Source organism: Pagrus major, chromosome 6, assembly GCF_040436345.1.
Source record: "Pagrus major chromosome 6, Pma_NU_1.0".
Classification (NCBI taxonomy): domain Eukaryota; kingdom Metazoa; phylum Chordata; class Actinopteri; order Spariformes; family Sparidae; genus Pagrus; species Pagrus major.
The window spans coordinates 15,187,322-15,202,248 of NC_133220.1; the positions used below are offsets into that span (position 1 = coordinate 15,187,322).

A 14,927-nucleotide genomic window follows, 5' to 3' on the forward strand; every position below is an offset into this window, starting at 1 on the left:
CAAGAAAAATCCTGTCAGATAACGTATATCTTCTGTAAAAAACAAAAAAACCAAAAACAACTCTATTCACATTTTTTTTATGTATTGTTGTTTTTAAGGGCCGCTGGATCTCTGCTAAGCTGCCCCTGCTTCTGCTCTCGATCACTCTCATTACCCCAGTTATTCGTCTATACTCGGCTGTTGTCTGGGAGCTGGGTTCACAGGACGGAGAAGCTGTCGTCTGCCTGGACCGGTGCTGAAACCCCCTCCTCTCCACTGGTCAGGACTACCCGACACGCGCAGTGACCATGGCCACGAACGGGACCAAAGCCTCGGACGGACACGTCTTAACGGAGACGGTGAACGACGCGCCCACCACCACGCCAAACGACAAACCCAAAACCTTGGTGGTGAAAGTGCAGAAGACGAAAAATGAGATACCCGAGAGAGAAACGTGGGGTGGAAAATTTGACTTTCTTCTCTCTTGTGTCGGATACGCAATTGGACTGGGGAACGTCTGGAGATTTCCTTATTTATGTGGAAAAAACGGAGGAGGTAAACAGGAATTCTTGCCAATTTTCCTTTTATCCATACCCAAAAAGGAGTGCAAAGATCTCGACATCAAAACCTGCCAGTTTGCCTTCCAGAGGTTTTTAATTAAAGTCTATCTCCCCCCATCCCCCACCCCAACCCCAATCTAAGCCGTGCGTAATTGCGCACAAGTGAAAGCCTGCGCTGTGATCTGGGGCGCAGTGTGAAACCAAATACCCCTTTAACCAAGTATCTTATCTGGATTATTATGAATGTTAAACGTTTATGATTCACCTTCACTTACACACCTTTACCTCTCACCTCTCATTCAGGGGCCTTCTTGATTCCCTACTTTTTGACCCTCATATTTGCTGGCATGCCCCTGTTCTTTCTGGAGACGGCTCTTGGTCAGTACACATCTATTGGAGGGCTTGGAGTGTGGAAGTTGGCCCCCATGTTCAAAGGTAAAAGACACCTTTATGTTACCCATAAGGCCCTGAACTCTGCTTTGTTTAGACTGTTAACTGAGTGAAGGCCAGGCTGAATAACAGACATAGGCAAAGCTGGAAATTGGGGGGTTTGTAATTACATAACAAAGGGGAAGGAATTCTCCTTTCAAGCATTTCTTACATATATAATTATTCTTGTTTTATTTCAACAGAAATATTCCAGCATAATTTAACAACAACCCTTTGTTCCAGGTGTGGGTCTGGCTGCTGCTGTCCTGTCCTTCTGGCTAAATATCTATTACATTGTAATCATTTCCTGGGCTATTTACTATCTGTACAACTCCTTCACCGCTGTGAGTATTTGATCTTTATATTCATGCTGTTTCCTAATACAACAATGTAATAACAGGACTCGAATACTTGTTGAAAATTTAGGGGAGAAAAAATTCCCATAGTAGTTTAGTTTCCTTGAAGTGCCCCTTTAAATCGGAACAAAGCACTTTGTTTTGCCCAAGTTGTATTTTTTAACATAGTAACCCTTTTAGTTATGTGGCAGGTTCTGTTTGCCAGCACCTTTTATTTAAGGGTGCACGGACCTTAACAGGGTATGACATTTATTACTTCCTTTCCCACATAATTAGCTCCTTACACAAGGTATTGATAAATGCATTTGGCGATGAGGCATTCACTCCTCTGAGAAAAGCATGAAATCTCAATGAGTATCATGGTCTTGGCTGCTCGACAGCCAGAGAGAATGGGACCCGGCGGTGGGAGAGTGGTCCAAGTAAAAAGAGCTGTCTGTGTGATTTTTCTCTCTTTTTTTTTCCTCTTTAATTTTCAGAACCTGCCATGGCAGAGTTGTGGCAATCCCTGGAACACAGACCGCTGCTACACCAACTACAGCATTGCAGACACCAGAAACCTCACCAGCGCCGTGGTGGAGTTCTGGGAGTAAGCTGGACACGAGTCTGTTTTTATCACGAGGATGCAGCTCCGTTGTGAACAGTTTTAAGCTGCACAGAAAGATCATGGTCCTCACTGTGCATAATGAAGATCAGGGTTGGAGTCTGATGTTGCCATTTGGATCTGAGGATCCAGTGGTTCAACAAATCCTCTAATATCTGTCTCTCCAGATACTTCTAGAGAAGGAAAAATTATGAACGTACAATAAAGGGCCTCAAATGAGCCTAAAATAAGCTGATGAGTGTTTAAATAATGCATGTAGACATACGTGCAAGCAAGCATGACATCCCTTTACTGTGGCGACTTAAAAAAGCTTTAGGGGTGAGAAAAGAAAGCCAGGCAGAGGGGTCTTTGTATATATCTAGACACATGTGTGCATATTTGTGTGTGCACCCATTCATGCTGCATGTTTGAGATTAAGATGCATTTGTGTGTTATAGTAAAACCACTTTACTTCTTCCCTGCAGACGTAACATGCACCAGATGACCGATGGTCTGGAGAAGCCCGGGGAGGTCAGGGTCCCACTGGCTATTACACTGGCCATTGCATGGGTGCTCGTCTATTTCTGTATCTGGAAGGGGGTCAGCTGGACTGGCAAAGTAAGTTAAGATAGGAACTAAACAGAATGGAAAAACTACATCCATCTTTAATTGAATTTGCATCATCTTATTGTTTAGGTCACTGAATGGGCACTATGACATGTTGGATTATTGTTCAAATAAAGGGATTGCATAACTTCACTTAACCCTTAATCTATTCAGCTGTTTTCATGATTTCGTAAGTTTTACTGTCATGAAATATTTGGAAATCATACATGACAATTTCACAACTTCTCAAGTTAAACAACATGGTGACTGGCAATACTTTGCCAACAGTCTTTCATTAAAAGGCAATACATTATGATACATGCAATTTCCATTTAATCAAAAGCACCTTAAAGCAACATTATGTAGAAATTGGCATTTTGTGCAATTTGGCGCCCCCCTCAGTTTCTGAGTGCGACACCACTGTTATAAATACAAATCACAGATCTGTAACAGTTTGTCAGATGTAATGTAGGTGCTAACTACAAACAAAACTCATTACGTCATGACACATTATGCGTTGAAAACTTGTACGTTACAGTAAACAAGTATGTAATGCTGTGATCCTACCCTCTCACTGAAGTTAGATAGTGCAGAAACAAGTGATGGGGGGTCGGAGTGGCTGAGACAGAGACACCATTCACCCTATTACAAGACCCTGTACCATTACAATGATTTTGAAGCTGTTATGTTAGGATAAAAAGTTACATAATGTTGCTTTAAGTATTACATGCACCTACATTTTGACACCACTGACCCTCACATCCTATTACAAACAGTGGAACATTTTATTAGTGTTAAAAGAACTGCATTGTGCTGGTTTAAGTCCTGTTTATCACATGGATCTGAGTTGGTCCGATGAATCCTCTATGCATACCAAAGTAAGTCATGGAGTTCCACAAGGCTCTGTGCTTGGACCGTTACTTTTTAGTTTATATATGCTCTTTTTCTCTCCACTGTCGCCAAGTGCTTACTCACTGGGTTAATACTGGGTCTCTATAAATGAAAGGGTATGGTCTAGACCTGCTCTAATTGAAAAGTCTCACGAGATAACGTTTGTTTTAATTTGGCACTATATAAATAAAATTGACTTGACTTGAATTAATGTTACATAAAGAGAACGATGGCCTAAACTTCTTGCCCCACAAAATTACAAAACCATAACACATAGCAGTGTCAGGGACTGTGTCTTTGCTGCTTCACTTCTTATCCAGTGGATTATATCGTGACTGCGCTGAAGTGTGTTGACTTTTGATAGCACAGTGCGAAATTAGTTCAGATAAGGAGGGAAATAGTGCACTTCAAGTGTGCTGAACCCAACCATGCTGGGGTCATGTTGCCTCTGGGGAAAGGCTGACTAGGTCACTGTGCTGCACTGTGCTGTGGGGATGGTGCCACAGTACTGTAACACTGTTCATGACGAGTTGAACAACCCAGCAGTTTCCATTTCTTCTCCTGTTCTGCTGCCTTGCAGGGCAAATTTTCCAAGTGAAAAAATGTTCCCCAGCTGATTTAAACACAGCTCGAATAACAATATATTTTATCTATTGTTTCTTTGTTTCCCACAGGTGGTGTACTTCTCAGCCACATACCCTTACTTCATGCTGTTCATCCTGTTTTGCCGTGGCGTCACTCTACCTGGTGCTTTTGATGGAATCCTCTTCTACATCACACCAGACTTTGAAAAACTTAAGGAGTCTGAGGTAGGCTCTCCTCACCCTTTGCTCTCTCACTCTGCAGCCCTACATGTCTTGTGTTTAGGAAAACATATGGCACTGTGTAGATCATCTGAAATAAAGGTGGCTACAAAGGACAAGCTAAGTTAGTGGGATGCGTTTTGGATGTGTCATACAGGTTGTTTACAGATTAAAGTAATGCCATTGTAGAGGTCATTAAAGTGTGCATGGACCTCAATTTAATCCAATAGTTTTTCAGTGATGGCATACTGTTAATACTAACACTTACAATTGTTGTGGATTGAATGGGCTCAATCATTTTGTTTTCAATTTATATAGGCTGCATACAAAAAGCAAGGTACATAACACAAACAATAGACACAGACAATGGCTGACTGTTGACGAAGAACAAGAAGGCAACAACAGAAACATAAATCATCATCCTCAATATTTTAACTGATATAACAATGAAATGGTAATGGTGCAATATGTGACAATCGGCCACCTGTCACATTCATATTCAAAACAAATTGGGGGCAGCATATCACCAGAGTACTGTAGCTGCCTTGGCTAGTTAGCTCAGTTAGCCGTGCAGCTAGTGGTTTGGACTGGGAGCTCGGGGACCAGGGGAATCTAAGTGTGGACACCTGTAGCACGGGCGCTTTGGACCGGGTCAAGCCGAGGCTAGCTGGTTAGCATGCAAACTTCTTCAGACAGCTCTGCAACATAATACGTAGACATCATAATGTCAAAACTGCAGATTGTTCACTTTTTTGGTTGATAATTTTAGTTAATTTATGAAGGTTCACAACTAAATTTGCCACTTTAATGAATGTATGGACTTTATGTTTTGGGGATTACTTGGTTCCAAAGCTGCAATAACCTTTATTATGATTTCAGCACAGTCCTCTTCAATACAATCTATAATGGGTCTCCAGACAGAGACAATCCAGTCAAGTCTCCTTAGAGAACAAGTGTGAGCCTTCCCAATGGGAGGAGTTGTAGAACATAACAAAGCCAACGTGAAAAAGATGGTTTGTCTTCTACAAGTCAACACTGTAATATTGATTAGTGCACAGTAACAAAGAAGACTAAGAATCCACTTAGATCTGTTTAGTTTAGATAAGGACATCTATTAGCACACAGAGATAAACATTAATATTAGCATATTTTCCCTTGAGCAGCAGAGCAACAAGCTTACAAAAAGTTGAACCCCTGTGATGACTATGTACCATTGAATTTATCTTGCTGATGCAGGCGTATAAAGCATACTGTAGGCCTCAGACAGCTACTGAAAGGCTGAAGTGTGCCATCAGTTTGTAGGCTGATGTCCAGAAGAGAGAAGGCAGCTGTGTTAAGCTGATCAAGATGGGATGCAATGTGATTAGACTGCATCAGATAAGTGTAACACAACAGCACTTAGGTGTTACAGTTTCCCAGAAATTGTTTTCAGTTCCTGACATTACATCAAAGGTCTATAAGAGACAAAATACATTTGTGCACATGGCTTGATCAGCCCAACAAAGAGTATTGGCTCAAAATTATGATGATCATCAGTGAAATAAATAAATCTTGGCCATTTTTAACCAAAAATCTCTGTTTAGCATTGACTATGCACAATCTACATTGGGTTATTTTAACATCTTTTTTTTAATAATCTTTGTGTGTCAGGTATGGCTGGATGCTGCCACTCAGATCTTCTTTTCCTATGGGCTGGGATTAGGCTCTCTGATTGCTCTTGGCAGCTACAATACCTTCAATAACAATGTATACAGGTAGGTGATTATAATATGTTACATTTCAGATCAATTTACCACATGAATCAAAAACCTTACCAGATGTAATATCTAGCACCGGTCACTCACACATCTGTTTTTGTTGTTAAAGGAGACTGTGCAGATGTCTCTTTCTGGGATTATTTTGGTCTCCTGGCAACATAGTGTCTGCTGTACCTTCTATTTTGGGACTATTTGAGCCTCCAGCTGTATCAGTCTTTTCATTATTTTGGCTCCCTTTTACACTCACAGGCACAGACGTTCGGTTTGCCTCTGTCACATTGTCAGATAAACACTGGCCTGCAGCCCAACTCTGTTCATCTCTGGTTCCAACTATTTTGAAACTGCTGGAGCTCGCTGCCATTTTAAAAGAACAGGTCAATATAAATGTATTCAGCTGCTGTGCTGCTGCAGGATGCAAAATGGCTCTCCGCTGTCCCTTCCCCCCATGCCTCTCGACAATGTGTGACGGGTTGATAAGGAATTGATATAGGCGTGACAATGGCTGCCTTGTGCTTTGTCTCTCCCGTACAGAGATTCTGTCATTGTCTGCTGCATCAACTCCTTCACCAGCATGTTCGCTGGCTTTGTCATCTTCTCCATCGTCGGATTCATGGCCAATGTAACAAAAAGACCCATCGCTGATGTGGCAGCCTCAGGTAATTGCAATCAATGTTGAATCTCGATAGTGACAATAGGCACAGGCCAGAAGAGATACTTGCAGGGGTGCGAAAAATTAGGCCCTGAAATTGCGAGATGTTATTCTATCAGTCAGAAAAGGAAGCTTTTAGCTCGTCACTATACGTCAGTTTTGATTTCTGGGTTTATAAGGAAGAAAAATTGCTCAATGATTTTGCAAAACTCTCTGTCCTTTGTAAGTAGTCAAGTTTGACATTAAGCACTCACACTTTTTTCTTCCAAGGTCACTTTGGATTTGGATGTTCTTTTTTTTTTTTATCAAGTATTGCAGTTACTGTCATTATAGAGTGCTGCAGGAATGTTTCCTAAAACCCAGAGATGAGTTAGCAATTTTGCACTTTCTGTTTCCCCGTCTTAAAGTCCGGGTTTTTTGAATGGGATTTTAGTTTGATGTCTGAGTTAAGGTCCGTGTTCAACACAAGCTTAAGGGATTTTCAACTTTTGTTCTATGAATGAAATACATCAATAAATACCCCACTCATACCCCCAAAGAGTGAATTGTATACTGTAGTAGGAAGCTTAGTTATGGTGATGTTGAAGTCATGGTGTAGCTAGCTTATAACCAAATATTAGCTTTTTTTGCATTTTAAACTAAAAAAATCATTTAAGTGGTGTACGTATTGTTTTGTCTGCCACAGAGCTTATTTTCTACATTGATCCAAATCTGACTGAAAAATCCGATTTGGGTTTTGTTGAGGGAGCCAGGGCAATGCTAACTTCCGGGTTAGCCTACAAAAATATGTCATCCCTGCACACATTTCAAAATAAATTATTTTTTTGCTGTGTTATTAGTGTCCCATTGTAAATTCACATCAGCATGTTTCTGTTTTTCTTTGGCCAGGACCTGGTCTGGCATTTTTGGCTTATCCTGAGGCCGTCACCCAGCTGCCCATCTCTCCTCTCTGGGCTATACTATTTTTCTCCATGCTGCTGATGCTGGGAATCGACAGCCAGGTAAACGCTACCCAACAACGTGCTCTCAGTTTTTTGATTCCAAACATATAACAAAGTGCTGATGTTTCAGTTTCTGTCGAGCAATGCAAATTAAAGTAAAAAATTGAATAAATTAATAAAATTGTTCATGTCTAAGGCCAGGGTTTTATTGTTTCTTCACAGTGGTAGATAGCCATGTAAACAGAGTGCTTTGACATAACGTAGAACGTCTTTCATTGATTAAAGTTACCTCTAATCCTTAGAAATAGGCCCAGTTTCTTTAATTGTGTCAACAGTGTATTACGTAACACAGTTTTGACATGACTCTCCAATCTCTTCAGTTCTGCACTGTGGAAGGCTTCATCACTGCTCTGGTTGATGAATTCCCTCATATTCTCCGAAAACGCAGAGAGATCTTCATCGCAATCGTCTGCCTTATTTCTTATATCATTGGACTGTCCAACATCACACAGGTAAATACTTCATCACTGGGTAGTTAGTTCAAAGGCACTCACAATAGCCTCCAACTGAATTACACATCTCTTCCCATATCCGGGTCAATGTTGAGTCTGTATTGTTTTTCAGTTTATTAAATAATCATACCACATCATCTCTATGGGGATTGCATTGCATCGATGGCATTGTCAAAGGACAGTAAAACATTTTCCACAGACTTGAAAGCTTCCCTCAGGACACCAGCAGTGTGACCTCTTCAGTTTACCAAGTATCCTGCAACACCATTAACTCTGCTCGGCCTAAACTGTGCAGTGATCCTCATATGAAAACAGCATGTAAGTCAAAAGGTCATGGGGTCATACCTCCTCTGAGACTGTAGCTCCCAGCTACAGCGATTCAGGTCATTTAGCATCATGTTTTAGTCTGAAAACATGAAACAACATGAAACAGGTTCACAGCCATGATATCCTACACTTGGTTACCTGCTAGCTGCTGGACCAAAGGATGATGACGTGGTCAGCTGGTTTGTTTGTTCAACACTTTGGTCCAGAGCAAAAGGTCTCACATATACATGCCCTGAAATGTAGGATTTGCCACTACAATGAACTACTGTCTAAAGCCACCATCGGGCATAATTGACTTCTGACCAACACTTTGCCCCACTTTGTCTGTAACGGCTGCAATTCCATGAAATGTGTTGATGATGAATCCTAATTTTTTTTAATGCTTTGCTAGTGCCACCATCAGGTCACAATTGTATATTAAATAAGTGAAAAAAAATGTCTGAGAGGCACTTATCATAGGTAATACAAAGATTTAATGTACTTTATGATATTATTATTATTGCTGAACAAATTCATGCCCCTCAGAGAATGAGGGGTACTTCATGAACTTTCCTTTAACACCCCCTAGGGGTAAAGATGACCTATTATGCATTTTAGTCTTTTTCTTTCTTTCTTGTGCATGTCAAAGATCTTGAAAGTTAAAAAGCTCCTCTCTCCTACAGAAAACACTGCTCCTGAAATGTCCCGTCAGTAGTCTCGCCTTTAATTCTGTGACTTTGTGACATCACAGTAGGTTACCATGTCACACATTTGCATAATTTATGCCTAGCAGCTAGTTTGGCATATAAGAACTGATTTAACACAGCTACTCTGTTGTTGTTAGCGGTGCTGGCTCAGGCATGTGTGACCTGACCAATCAGAGCAGACAGGGTATTCGAGTGGGGGGCCTTAAAGAGACGGGAGCTGAAACAGAGTGTTTCAGACAGAGTGCGAATACAGTGCTGCAGCACTGGACAGTATAAGAAGTGTTTTTTGAGCAGTAAAGCATGTAAACCTGTTCTAGTAGTAACCCAAAATAAAATTAAGAATCTGAAAATGAGCCTAATATCTCTAATTTAATAAAAAGAAATAAAATATGTTTTTAATCAGTTTTAAAAACTTTATCATTCTTATTAAAGATCTTATGAGTCTCAGAAAGAAACTCGGGTCACTTTAGATAATCATCAGTCTTCATTTTACCATTAAGATGCTGTTTAACTACTAAATTTGATATTCATATTATTAATTTATTTCAATTTTGTATTAAAGATCTTTTTGTATCAAAGAATTAAGATTAAGATGAAGATTTAATTGTATTGGTCTATAGTTATCTCTCAATATTAGATGACATTATTGAGCCACGTTTTAACACGATTGGCATGAATTCTTAATTTTCAGTTTCAGACTTCGTGTACTCATCAGAAGAGATGTTGGAAGTGTTTCTTCTCAAGCACACCATGCTTTATCCACCAAACTTTTTTGGCTATCTTGTCTTCATCGGATTAAAAATATTTTATTTATATTTTATTTCTTTATCATTTTTTCACCACAAAACATTGCTGGCAGTAGTTTTATCGCATTTCGAACCAAAAGTAAAGTGTAAAAAATAACAAGGGATGGAGGCGAGCTCAGCAAAAAGTTGGCAAAGAAGCTTCAGTGTGTGGCTACTTTTGAGCTAAAAATGACAGAATCACCGCAGGCCAAGGTCATGTTATCTAATGACACTAGAGGACCCTGCATTGTCCGTCTACTTCTGCCAAACTGGATTGTCATCACGCCACATGCACAGCCCTGTTAGAGTGAGGCAGTTACCCTAATCACTGCTCCAGGCAGTATAAAATGTATCCAGCTTCACAGGGTAAGAGCTGACGAACTGTAGCAGGTCCCTCAGAGCTGGTCTCCATAATGACCTGATAGCTGCAAGAGATCGTGGACAGACATGAAGTGTTTCAGGGAGATGCCTGACCTGCGCTGGTCATGTCTGTGCTGCACAAGTCTTCGCACCAGTTCTGTCCTCACCAATGAGATGTCACTAATGCTCACCAGCCACAGCCGCTGGTGCTCTCGCCCTTGATGTTATTCCACTTGACCGATTTAGTCCTGTCCTGCACGTCCAGCACTATAATTGCATCTTCAGTGCTTCCCCCTTCGCCTTCATCGGTCTTATCATCTTCTCATCTTTTGTTTTTCTCCTCTCCTTTTGCAGGGTGGACTGTACGTTTTCAAGCTATTCGACTACTATTCAGCTAGTGGAATGTGCCTGCTCTTCCTGGTCTTCTTTGAGTGCATCTCAATTTCTTGGTTTTATGGTGAGCCACACTCATAAGGATGTTTTTTGTCCAACTTAAAACAGGACATAAACATTTCTGTCTTCTGTTGCTGACTCATTGAACTCTAAAATCTCAAAATCTCAACATTTAAGATCCACATTCAATCCTGAATTATAGATGAACATGGTACCTAAAACTGTATTCATAATCATTTATCTCCAGGTGTGGACAAGTTCTATGACAACATCGAGGAGATGATTGGCCACAGGCCCTGTCTGTGGTGGAAGGCCTGCTGGGTTGTTTTCACTCCACTCATTGTGGTTGTAAGTAACACTGTTCCAGACACCAGCAGGGAGAATAACACCAAATTGTGCACAATATTTAGGCTTATGAGGTCTCAGGTGATGCTACGTACTGAGAATGCTTGCTATATAACATGATTTTTCTTGTTACTTTAGCTTGATGGTTGTGCTCATGAAACCAAAAGTAGTTCATGGCATTACTATCTGAAACCTCCTGCCTTACTGTAAGATATTATCATGTGTATGGCCAAGAATTTGCAATTTTATATTAGTCAAATGTCTAAACTAGCACAATATATTAGTCAGCTGTAATTTTGGTTTAAAAGTTTTGCACTATGAGCTCTATGAGCATGATGATGAAGGTGCTGAGATCTTCTTCCATGTCCCTCTTGTCCAGGGAGTCTTCTTGTTCAGTGCAGTGCAGATGGTTCCCCTCACATTGGGTGACTATGTGTTCCCAGCCTGGGGCCAGGGAGTTGGTTGGTGCATGGCCCTCTCCTCCATGACCCTCATTCCTGGCTACATGGTCTACATGTTCCTCACACTCAAAGGCACATACAAAGAGGTAAGATTAATCTGGATTCAGTCTAAAACTGCACAGATTTAATATATTCTACAATATACTTGTGTTAAAAGGGAGTACAGTTACTATATCCATGCACTTAAAGGAAAAGGTATATAAAAACCAAGAGTTATGGTTACTGCAAAGCAAATGCAATAGCCGCAGATTTCCCAGAACATATACTACCTCTGAGCATTTCACACATCTATTAACTGGTTTGAATTTTAATCTGCAGTCAGTCAGTAGCGAGGCAGGCTCTGTGTTAAGAGTTTCAAGTAGATTACTTGGTATGCAAGATTTCTGGCTGAAATATATTACTACACACTGTATGAGAGACAAATCCAACACAGTGAACACAGTGGTGTTTTTAGAGGGTACTGATATTTTGTGAGGATAATGTAAATGCGACATACAAGCCCTGAGGATTTACAGAGGAGATCAGTTTTAACCATGTGGGGACGCTTGAATAAACATTTAAGGTCACCCTGTAGATTTTTACAACCAGTTAGGCTAAAATATGTTTACCAGAATTATACTGATCCAGGATTTATTTCATCTTCACTTACATTTACAACATTACATAAAGGCTGGCAATGAAGGTCGTACCTGAAATGTAATTCAGTAGCAAGAGGACTCACACTGGATGTTAAAATGCTCAGCTTAAGCCACTGTGCATTATAACTGTACTGCGATTCAATGCTTTTGTAATGAGCAAACACACAGGCATGCTGGGTAAAGACGTGATAAATTGCCATGAAGAGTAGAACAGAGATAAAAGGATTAGTAAAATAGAGTTTCTAATTAGTTCTGTTAAACCATTTTTGATTCCTTTTTGCTACACCAGCCACTGAGTTCTCGGTATATTACATTAATTTGTATGCAGCAGAATGGTACACTGCTTTTTTATTGATCTGATGATCCTAATCAATGACACATTATACCTTTTCCGGCATGCCATTTACATTAAAGAGCTTTTTGATTTGCAGTCATTCACAGTGAGCTAAATAATAACCTTACATCTACACGGTACAGATATAGCTTTATAGCCGCCACTGACAGAATAAATGGGCCATAATTGCAGGCAGTGCAACGGAGGCTGTCGGAGGCGATGTGCAGGTGTCAGATCCTGCAGTAACAGCTGATGGCTGATTGTCTAATTGTAGCAATCAGCCAGCTGATTAGTGCTCTGCACCCAGGCGAACGCTTACTTTCACAAACACTCCATATAAATGCCGACTGTGCCGCAGAGCCCGGGTCCAACACTGCTCATAGTTTGGAAGAAGTTTGGGATGGTTTGATTTTGTTTTGTGGGCTCACTGAATCTGACCCATAAAACAGTTGGCTTTTATGTTCCTTTATCAGCTATATCTCCTGCTGTATATCATGGAAAATGCATTGTCTTTTCTGAGACTATCTAGGATGTTTAGATTCAGAGCCTGAGGCTGTGCATTCATCAAGCTCACAGCTGTGTAGCTGGCGTGTTCTGTTACAGCTTATGGGTTTGAGCTGTTTGGTTCCTCCTAATGGTATATGACAATGTCTCATTGTAATTTTGACACCATCTGTGCACTTGTCAGTTGTGTGATACCAGTGATTTCGCCACTCCTCTCTTTCAGCGTCTGCGGATGATGATCAAGCCGGTGAAACTGGTGAAGGCTCAGGAAAATGGCCCGGACCAGCAGACAGAAAACCAGAGTCAGAACCCTGCCAACGAGGAAGCCTACATCTAGAAACTTCTGCCTGTCTCTGTCTCGACGGCCAGACTGGCAATCTCCACAGAAGAAACGTAATCAAGGTTGGGAACGACCACCAGACTTCCATGTCTGCTTTTATTCACCTACCTCCTGGGGACACGTGAGACCAACCTGATTACACAATTATTTTTAGGGTTTTTTTTCTGTTTGTTTATTTGTATAATACAGAGTTATAAAACTGATGAGTAAAAACAAACTACCCAGCAAAATTGTTGTGATATTATGAATTTCATTATGCAAAAAAGTTAGTCTTTTTAGAAAAGGAAATGTGACTTAGGAAATTACTGTATATTGAATATATAATTTAAATTTGGAGGCCCGCGTTGATTCAATAGTATTGTGCTACTTTGAAGATATTAACTAATCTACTAAACTACAATTACTGTACAAAGACAAATATGGGTTAAATGCATTTTGCTTGTACATGAAATAAATACATTAAAATGAATGCAGTGTTGTAGGTGAAAAAAATGCTATTTGAAAGTTTGTAAAGTGAAAATTGAATATTGACCAATTTAAGGCAAAGACAATATGGGAATGTGCAACAGGTAAGGCCAAATCTGCTCGTATGTGTAAAATATAATTTAGCCAGACTATCACTCCCTTGCAGGATCCTGCAGTTTGCCTGAAATGTTTACCACCCATGTCTGGGACTACCTTTGAAAAGCACAAGCACAGTAAGGAATTTTGAAGCGTCCAACTTCTTTTTGGCTCGATTGAAACTTGTGACAACAGCAAAAATAACTTACATGTGATACATAGCAAGAGACTGTTATAATTGTTTCTTTGTTTTCTAAAGAACAATAACTTTGTATGTTGTCTGAATCTTTTTTGTAGAGTCATTTTTAGGTCGTTTTCTATATGTGAGAGTGAGAAGGACCAAAATCATACTCAAGTTTGAAAGATTGGTGCAGACAGTTGACTCACTGACTATATAGATCAAATCAAGCACCCCTCTTGTCTCTATAAAGAGCAACAGGGTAGAAAAGTAAAGACAGCATCCACCTACAAGCACAATTTGAATCTGTAAACTACCACCTCCAACTATAACAATGTAGCCAATACAGAATTCCCACATTTGCACTTTGCGTACTATATTTCTTTGGAAAATGTACTTTTTTTTTTCTCCTGCCAACAAGTTAAGTGGAAAGACAGAGTTGTGTCGCAATAAGCCAATGCTAATTCTGATCCATATTTTTAAACTGTGAGACTGAATATGCTCCAGTGGCTGCTGCATTGAAGACTGCATGATAGATTTGGGAACCATTTACTTGTATATCTATTTAGTAACCCACTTCTCAGGAACAAAGGTGGACGTGACCAAATTCTCTCAGATACTACCATTCTACACTGAAACAATTAATGCTGTATTTAAAAAAAAGAAAAAACACAACTATTATCAAATTTCTGCCCTTTCCTCCCATTACTCCAATTTACCTTGAGGAGCAACAAAACATGAAAACAAGAAGCGGTATAAAATATACATAACTGGGCACAACCGAAAGCTGATCCAAAATGTCTCTTTTCTGTGTGCCATTCAGCGAGCATCATTTCTTTCAGTGTAAATGAACTGTGATGGCCTTCACTCAGTCATTTTAGTAGAAGCCATAATGTGTTTCTATCCTATGGCGAGTGCAGATATTCAATATCAGTCTAGGAGAGAGAAACTT

The 14,927-nt window shown here is 40.1% G+C and overlaps 1 protein-coding gene across 1 annotated transcript; it reads left to right on the plus strand.

The window, feature by feature from the left end:
• Nucleotides 1-287: 287 nt before the first annotated feature.
• slc6a1b (solute carrier family 6 member 1b) lies at nt 288-13,233 on the plus strand. The gene is made up of 14 exons (XM_073468340.1): nt 288-534; nt 843-974; nt 1,212-1,312; nt 1,801-1,910; nt 2,390-2,522; nt 4,076-4,210; nt 5,855-5,958; nt 6,493-6,617; nt 7,499-7,611; nt 7,932-8,063; nt 10,576-10,678; nt 10,862-10,962; nt 11,339-11,506; nt 13,120-13,233. Exons 1-14 carry the CDS (start codon nt 288-290, stop codon nt 13,231-13,233), a joined length of 1,818 nt encoding a protein of 605 aa, XP_073324441.1.
• The last annotated feature ends 1,694 nt before the right edge of the window (nt 13,234-14,927 follow it).

Excerpts from the sequence above, each read along its gene's own strand:
- slc6a1b (XM_073468340.1), top strand. The coding sequence starts at position 288 with ATGGCCACGAACGGGACCAAAGCCTCGGACGGACACGTCTTAACGGAG. Across the intron at positions 7,612-7,931 it reads TGCTGGGAATCGACAGCCAG|TTCTGCACTGTGGAAGGCTT; the intron begins GTAAACGCTACC and ends CAATCTCTTCAG. Across the intron at positions 10,679-10,861 it reads CTCAATTTCTTGGTTTTATG|GTGTGGACAAGTTCTATGAC; the intron begins GTGAGCCACACT and ends ATTTATCTCCAG.